The sequence below is a fragment of the Nestor notabilis genome, unplaced genomic scaffold (assembly GCF_000696875.1).
Source record: "Nestor notabilis isolate BGI_N333 unplaced genomic scaffold, ASM69687v1 scaffold11727, whole genome shotgun sequence".
In the NCBI taxonomy this organism is placed as follows: domain Eukaryota; kingdom Metazoa; phylum Chordata; class Aves; order Psittaciformes; family Psittacidae; genus Nestor; species Nestor notabilis.
Window position 1 is genome coordinate 12,608 of NW_009937825.1, and position 8,688 is coordinate 21,295.

Consider the following 8,688-nt stretch of genomic DNA (forward strand, 5'->3'; position numbering starts at 1 on the left):
CTCACAATTTTGGTTACAAAAGCCAACCAAAACAAATGCTGGATCTTTTAGTATACCTAACTACAACCTACTCCACCCAGCTATATTACTTAAAAAAATTATGAGACTGATCCCTAATCTGAATCACAAAGAAATCTGGACTTCTGTGGAGGAGCTAGAAGTGTGTCTGGCTATTAGACTAATAATTTAGACAAAAAGAATGAACAGCATTAATTTGGCTACACAACTCTTGTAAACATTACAATGCCTTAAAGAACATTAACATTTTAAAGTAACTCTTTTCCAGAGGATCTCAAAACTGCTCTTCCCTAAATAATACATACACAGCTTTCAGGAAGCATGATTATACTTCTTGGCTTAAGTATTATGAAGCATTCAGAACTAAACCGAGAATGAGCTAGGTACTATGGCTTTATGCAACCAAATTAAGTGACCACACAGTTTCTCATCCTCATTCCCATTTCTCAAAGAAAAACTGACCAAAACTGACAGTTTGATAATGACAACAGCGGCATCACATGAAATGCAAAAGACACCTAGTAATAGAAAGTCCAAGTTTCCAATAGCCTTGCTGGGAGAAAAAACATAGGATCTTCAGTTAGATCACTAAAAGAAAATAAAGTCCTTTTTAAAAGGCTAAGGTACCAGAAACTATTTTAAGCGGTGTAAAAGACCACAAGATTTGACAATATTCATACAACCTAGCTTATAGCACAATGTCCTGTGTAGAGAACAGCTTGTCTTCTAAGGTGGTGTGTATGTAACTTTTTGCAAACACTTTGTACACATACTGCAGCTCAAGGACAGAACTGCTGAACTGGAAGAGAGGTGGGAAAACAGACTAGTTGTAAAAGGCGAGCTTGCAATCCTTTAGGCACAGACATCTCAAAAGTACACTATTTAGTCAAAGGGAAACTAAGATACTGGGACAGAAAATGAAAACAGGCTTAGAAAGTTGCTTGAACTGGATTTACAAGCAGGTCAGTAGATGTAACAAACACTGACCATCTGGTAAAAAAGCCTTATAAAACAAAGACATCATGCCACATACGACATGTGTGAATTTCAGTTTAATTAGTAAAGGAACAAGTTATGCTAACACACATAGCTTCTTTAAAGCTACCTAATTTTTATACTGTGAATTCTACATAATGAGATCCCATGTAACCAAAGTGAACTTGGGAAATCTGTATAGATGTTGAAATCATGAAAGTAAGAAAAAAAATCTGAGGTATGTTGATAATTATTGTACTGTGAAAAACCAAACAGGAGGTAACAAGTTTCCCACAGGAATAATCTTTGGTTAGGAGGTATTAAAATCTAAAAAAGACTATATGTAAATTAATGAAATTAGTTTCAATTGGGAAAAAAAATAAATAATGCCTGTTTTTACATATACCTATACCCTATACATATATGCACACAAGCCTATAAGAATGCCAGGGCCTCAGCTGTGAGCTAAAAGATGACATCTGTTTACACCTGAATAGTAACTAAGGATATCTGAAAATTATGGCAAAAAAATACACAAAATGCAAAGGCAGAATTTAAATCAATAATGGTCAGTTTCAGACAGGCAAAAAAAAACAATGGAGAGGAAATAAAAGCATGGATTAATATAAATATTTCTTAAAGGAAAATCTAGAACTACTTGTTATTGTGAGAAAAAAAGTTAATGGGCATATACCAATGCATACAAAGAATGTATCAGAAAAGTGAATCAAAAATATCTGGCCCCTTTCTCCACAGTACAAATCAGGTTCAAGATAAGGTAAGGTTTAAAAAAACACACCTTTCATACAGTTCTACAGCATAGCTGCCAGGTAGTATACAGTTCACGTCTGAGATACCAAAAAACATTATTAAATTCAATAGTTTTCAGGCAGGCTTAAAATGAGGGAGAAAAAAAATAGAACTAAAAGTCTTCACACCCTGAAATACTCATCATCTTCCACACGAGTTTGTCTATTATTGATTATGCAATGATTTAGATTGCAACTCTCATTTTCCTACTACAAAATATTTTAATCATGTATTAGTAGTAAATATTAATCAATTAAATGGCTCTAAATAATTACAACAGGCAAAATCTCTCCATCAAGTACCACCACTCTGCTTTTCTGGTAAAGCAGGTTACTGTTTCTCTAAAATTAATAAAAAGACACAGCTTGGTTCATTACAAGGCAGATTTTGCATGCCCATTTTGCAGGAAGTCTCCTGTACAGTACTCTCAGTGTGGCTCTGGATGTATCAATCTCACAACTATAGAGGTTCAGAGCCTTTCTAGCTCCCCCCAGATCTTAATTTTGAGAAGGATTAATATCCCATGTTACCTCTTCTTCCCAGACAAGTGGCTTATGGTGAACCATGAAGAAGATTAATACTCTCACCACATTCCCAGTCCTCACTCAGTTTCCTTTGAATTACTGCTCAATATGCTTCAAGCAGGCATCATAAAAAACTGCTTTAGTACAATACTTCAATACTCCTTTATACAATTTTTACACCTTGGTACATCTAAAGTTATGACAGACTATCTTCAACCATATATGATGGTTTTCTCATTCCCCTGACCTCCCAAAGTAGTACCCAGTGAATTTTCACAGCCTAACACAGAGGCTACAACTTTGAAAGATTTAAAATCTCGGATAAATTTCACTGTGGTTGTGCATCAGATTTACAAATATTACTACCTATTTAATCTCCAAATAAATTTGTAAGTCTTTCACAAAAGATTCTACTATTTTTGTAGCCCATCTACAAGCAGGGAAAAACTGGAAGAAGTGGGGAACAGACAATAACGTTTTTCCAGATAAATCTATAGGTTAAAAATAAAACCTCCATTCTCCTCAGATACATGTTTACAGGCCTTTAGATACTAAATTCCTCTCCCCATCCCATAATAACATTAATAGGTGCCATCAATGGAAGGGTTTATTTTCTTCTTGCAAATCATCTCAAGATTACTCTCTTTAGATAAACTTTTCAGTCTCTAGCTAAATATTACAGCTCCAGTTGGCCAATAAAAGCGGTGCTCCACACACACCTTTAAGAGTGTTTCTGAACTATGGCTTCTCTTACAAAAGAACTGAAACCAGATCTTTACTGAGCCAGTAGATCTAAGCAATTAATTTAAAAGCAGAAACACTGCACAGAGTACCACCACCTTTCACTTCCGTTCACCTAAGTAAAACATGGTGAAGACCGCAGTAATTACTACAGCCCCCATTTCCTATCAAATCAATGTTAAGCATTTAACAGATACCAGTCTTACTGACTTTTAAAACATCCTCTTAACAACTCGCAAAAAATGGTTTTAAAGCACTTTCAGTTTCAGCTGCCAAAATCAGAATCCTCACACTCTTCAATGAGCATAAATGAAAACCTCCCACTCCTAGCTGCATTCACACTGATATCCCCTCTTCTCTGTATGACAACCATGCAATTCACAAATCCCTAATAACTCAAGGTCCTATTTATTAAATCAGGAGTAACTGCCAACAGGTGGCGGAGACAGCAAGAGAATCTACTGGACTCAGTCCTTGCCATAAATCTGATAGTATGTCAAGGTCAGATTATGCAGCCTAACTTTCCTCCTCCTAACAGGTCAGAAGGCCAAGGGGGAAAACAAAAACACCCCTGTACTATATGCAAGACACAGCACTTTTCTCTGGAGTCATCTGTATAGCATTAAAAACAAGCCACTTCAAGAGCTAAATATTCTTCTGGACTATATTAAAGTTGCCACTGAAACTAAGAAACTTTATTACCAAGACAACACGCTAAAACCATATACTACTATTTCTTTTGTGCTAAGTGCTATATATAACCACTTCCTCACTTCCCAGCCATTGGGAGTTCAGATGTGACAAAATTTAACACATTTAAATGCAAAATTTTAAAAGAAAATGAGGGCGGTATTTCCTAACATAAAGAAAAGCAATCAGTCCAGTACTGAAGGCATTCTGTCACTCTTTCGAACAAGCAGCTGCTCCTATTGCATGCACACTCTGTACCTTACTGACCACGTTGCAGGGAACTATTTCCCCCTACCAAAATAATACAGAAGTAATCAAATCGGAATTCTGACAAGTTTGTTTCTATGTAACTAAAAGCCAGCAGTCAACAGTAAGAGACCTGAATTTTAGGAAATGGAAGCTTAATTTTATTAATTCCTCAGGAGCTGTTTTGACATCAGATGAAACAGAAGCTTGGCAAGGAGCTTTTAAAAATTTTCTACTTGGGTTAACAACACTTGCAACATAACTTTTCTGTTTTCAGGTTGAGGCAGACTGAAGACACTGAAAATAAGGCAAAGCATTAAGGCACAGATCCAAAGCAAACAGATTGCTTTCATTTTGCAAGTGCTGTAAACATAAGCATCCATAAAAGCTGTATTACATACAGTACACTTTTGAAAGAAGCTTTGAACATGCTGAAGCAGCAAGCACATTTCAATACCTACCTTGAATCCTCCAAGACAAAGGCTCTGAAGAATACATCATCACTAATACGCCATCCTTACTGTCTTTTGAACAAACTATTTTATAATTTATATAAAGCTTTCCCTCTGACATAAAAAAAAAAAGTTATTTTCCTTCTGTGCAAGTACAGTAAGAATTTACTTACCACTGCAAGTTGTGTCCGTGACGCAACCGTATGAAACACCGCAGGCATCATGAGAGATTCTTCTACTTTCAATTCCATCTCATTCTCTGCTGAAAATGTAGTTTTGGGGATAGCTGGTGGACGTTCACACAAGATCATTTCTTTGTTGAATAAAAATATTGGGTTGGTATCCTACACTCAAGAAGAAAATGAAAACAAACACTGAGTAAAAGCAACATACTGTTCAACCACCTATTACCTCATCATGTGGGTAAAGTGTCTTAAGGATTATGTTAAGATCTACACATATAAGCTGAATACATAAACATCTGTTTCTCAGTGCAAGGAAATACAGCAATCAATACACTACAGAAAAATACTTAAAATCCCTCAGTAAAACATCCTTTCCTTCCCCTATAACTGACAGTTTAGATGAAGAATGCAGTATGCACTTACTGTTCCAGCACTGTAACTACACACTTTTCTGTCTGGTGCCATACACTCTCCTCCATTGACAACCAGTACTTGGTGCTGAATGGCAATCTTATACTTTGTTTGAATTGCATGTTTCAGATCTGCCACACTGGGAAAAAAGAAAAAAAAAAAAAAAATGGGAAGAGAAGAGGACATTATCAGCAGATTTGTGCCTCTAATGTTACATATTCCTGTAATCGAGAGAAGTGACTTGTCTGTGTTGAAGCAGAACTTTTTTCTAAAGGACTACTGCATTTTATTCTGCCCAATGACATATTTAAGTTTTGTAAGTGTTATAATGTGTTGCATTCTGGACATCCAGCTAATAAGCTATCGGCCAAAAGAAGACAGCCTCTACATTACTGGTAACTTATCAGCAATCTTTCTCCAAGAAGATCCGACACCATGCAGAAATTCTAGATTACATCACATTATGCTTTTAGGATAGTAACTGTATAATCCATATTATGTTCTTTGAATTTATACTTCATGAACACAGAGCTGACTTACTGAAGCCCTAAAAGATGACAACAAGAGTATTAACCCTTCATTATGTGTAACACAATTTCACCTAATCAATTCTGATTCACTGCTTGTGAAGTAACATAGAGCTGTTAATAGGAAATTAAACAATCCATATGCAACGAATTCATAAAAACATTACAGACACACTTAAAGCAGAAAAAGCAGATCAATAAGCAATCCCTGTTTTAATTTACCATCCTTGTACCTTTAATTCTCGGTGATGACATCTTCATGTTACTGCTTATTTTAGGCAATTCTAGACTTTGTCTTGGAAGATACAGACAAACAATAAACTAAACAAAAATTTACTATTATGATACAGTAACTGACCCAAACTATAACACACTGGGGTAGTGCCTGTGCAAAGATATTAAAAAGCTTCATAGTATCAAGTGAATAATCTACATAAGCATCAATGGTTTTGATATAATTGGCTATATGGTACTTGAAAAAAAGATAAATTATCTAAAATAACCATGATTCGATATGACATCATGAATTCACTACAAACATCTCATGAGCACAAGTTTTTTCTCGCTAGCTGCGTTACAGTAAGCATTCACCTATCACTTCCATGGTCTTCGGGAAGATAGCCTGGCCCTTCCAAGAGACAGGCAAAGAACCCAGGAAACAGTCTTGCTAGGAAGAGCATATATATACAAATATAGAGAATAAGAAGTTAAACTGTTCAACTGAAGAGTCTTCAATTTTGTGTGGTTCAGCTACTGGAAAGCTTCTTTCTCAAAGAACTATCCAACTGAGCAAAAGTCAGCCTGTACCAGACTATTAGATGCCTGGTCTGGTAGTTCAGATGCTGTACCTCACTCACCATGATTTAGGAACAGAGTATCTCACTGTACCGGACACCATATGGAGTGCTGGTACATCTGCAAATGACCCAGTAGATCCAGAATGGTTTAGATGAAACACTGTTACATGCTGAGTGTCAGTAGACTTTGCAGAAGAGCATACAGCAGAGACACTGTTAGTGTCCTTCCACCCCAAACAGGTTTCAAAATCCAGATTCATTTGTTGAATCATGAAAATTACAAAGAGGGATTCAATGGATTTGAGCACAAAAAACATGGTAGAAGTCTTTCTAGCACAATTACTTGCAACTCATTCATCACTAATAGAATATGAATACAGCAGGTAAGCTTGGCCCTTGCTAGCTCCAAGATGTATGGACTATCACAATACGTTATTTACTTATTAGATCAGAGTCCCACATGAGAACAAGAAAAAAAGGACACACCTAGTATATCTAGACCTTTCTAAAAGAGAGATGCTTTTAATATGCAGTGAAAAAAAAAAATAGCAAAGTTGCTGGGACTTAAATGTGATTCTGTAACACTGCTCACGTTTCAGGCAGTTGGGCATTCAGAAGTTCATGTTTTATATACAAAATGCTGTAAAACATTTTGGAGCCTTACAACATGCAACAGAAGCAACTTTTAACCATCCTCGATATGGGACAAAAACCTATATGCTGGTTCTTTAGCATGTGATCTAAAAATATTAGAGTGTACATTTTCCTCAGGATGAATGTATACTGACAGGAGAAAGAGCTATCTGCAGGATTCCTTCTGTGATGCCAGTCAGGAAAAAAATAAACCTTCTACAGAGGAATCCTAAATAAAAGGTCACAGAAGAGCAGGAGTCATTCTGACATTTTTTTCCCAAAAAAGCACCAAATGTAACACCAGCCTCAGCTAAGAGGAGGCCATGCTCTGACACTGCCTCAGAAAGTAAACAACCTCTCTGCTCTTCTGTGGGACCTCAAACACACACAGTCACCTGCAAGCCACCGAACATGCTAATTAAAAAAAAAAAAAAAATTAAAAAAACCCAAATTCACTCAAATACATGAAAACCTAGAAGACAACTACATGTAAAAATTAACTGAATATCATCTCTCCTGAACTCAGTATTCAAAAAAGTATTTATACTTTATTTTAATTTTAAGCAATACACGACTACTTTACTTTCTTACTTTTGTACAGCAAGTTCCGTATCAAAGGTAAGGGTAGTTCCAGTGTTGACCAAAAATACATATAGCTTCATGATGATTTCTTTAGGTTTCTGAAGTTCACAACTTCCACTGCTAAAATCATTTAGAAACTGAAACCAAAAAAAAAAAAAAAAAAAAAAAAGAAAAAAAAAAGAAAAAAAAAAAGAAAATCAAGTGTTAGTTCCACATGAGTTACAAAAGACACATCTACATGCTTCTGGTGAAAAAAAAAAACAAAGCAAACAAAAAAAAATCTACACAACACTCTTGCATATGTAGTAGGTGAATACATCAGCTCTCACATTCCACAGTTCTTTATCTAATACTAAACATACGCATGCTCCCCTGACCAGAAATATGGGCAAGGTAAGCCTCTGCATACACAGATGGTTAGAAAAACATATGAAAATATACAGTCAGGAAAATAACAAAGCCATCATCTCAGATCATTACCTTGCTTTCTCATTTTTAAAGCCCCAGATACAGACAATTCCAGACATCTTTTGTAGATTTTACAAACAGCAGCATGATCTATGCTGTAAGTATTCGTTCCTCAACTTACAGCTACAAAGCCTGTCTTTTTGTATCTCTCCATAATGAAGTAACAATTTAAAAAAAACATTTTCCTGTTTTCAGCACTAGCTGTCAATGAACTTGAATGAACACTTGGGGATGCATTTTCAGTCCTGTGCCCTAAAAGCATGTTCATGAGCAACTATAAGCACACGTTTTTCCAGGGCACATAACATGAAAAACTTTGACCTGCTTTTTAAAACATTGAGATTTAATCTTGTGATTTTATCACTGAAATACTCCATACTTCTGAGCCTTTTACTCTTCTCCTCTATAGGAGCTTGGAAGTTTATGAATAACAAACACTAACAAAGCTGCTACAGAAGTACAACTAGCACTGCAGTCACTAATGACCTGAAATTTTTTTGATGTGGAAGTAGTTATGAAAAGTTAAGCTATAAAAGTTTTAGCCACTAAGCAATATTCTTTTATCGTTATAAAAATCATAAAAACTCTTGGGATTAAATTATGTCACAGAAAATTTAAGACCCTCTTTC

At 35.7% G+C, this 8,688-nt stretch overlaps 1 protein-coding gene across 1 annotated transcript in view; it reads right to left on the bottom strand.

The window, feature by feature from the left end:
• The window catches only part of LOC104409222 (RB1-inducible coiled-coil protein 1-like), a gene marked incomplete at its 3' end in the record, with an annotated part of 21,420 nt that overhangs the window by 11,671 nt on the left and 1,061 nt on the right, over positions 1-8,688 (bottom strand). Inside the window, exons 2-4 of the mRNA XM_010019029.1 lie at positions 7,601-7,728; positions 5,065-5,191; positions 4,630-4,800 (exon numbers count right to left, since the gene is read on the bottom strand). Coding sequence (XP_010017331.1) covers positions 4,630-4,800; positions 5,065-5,191; positions 7,601-7,671 — 369 coding nt within the window. The remainder of the gene's footprint in view (positions 1-4,629; positions 4,801-5,064; positions 5,192-7,600; positions 7,729-8,688) is intronic.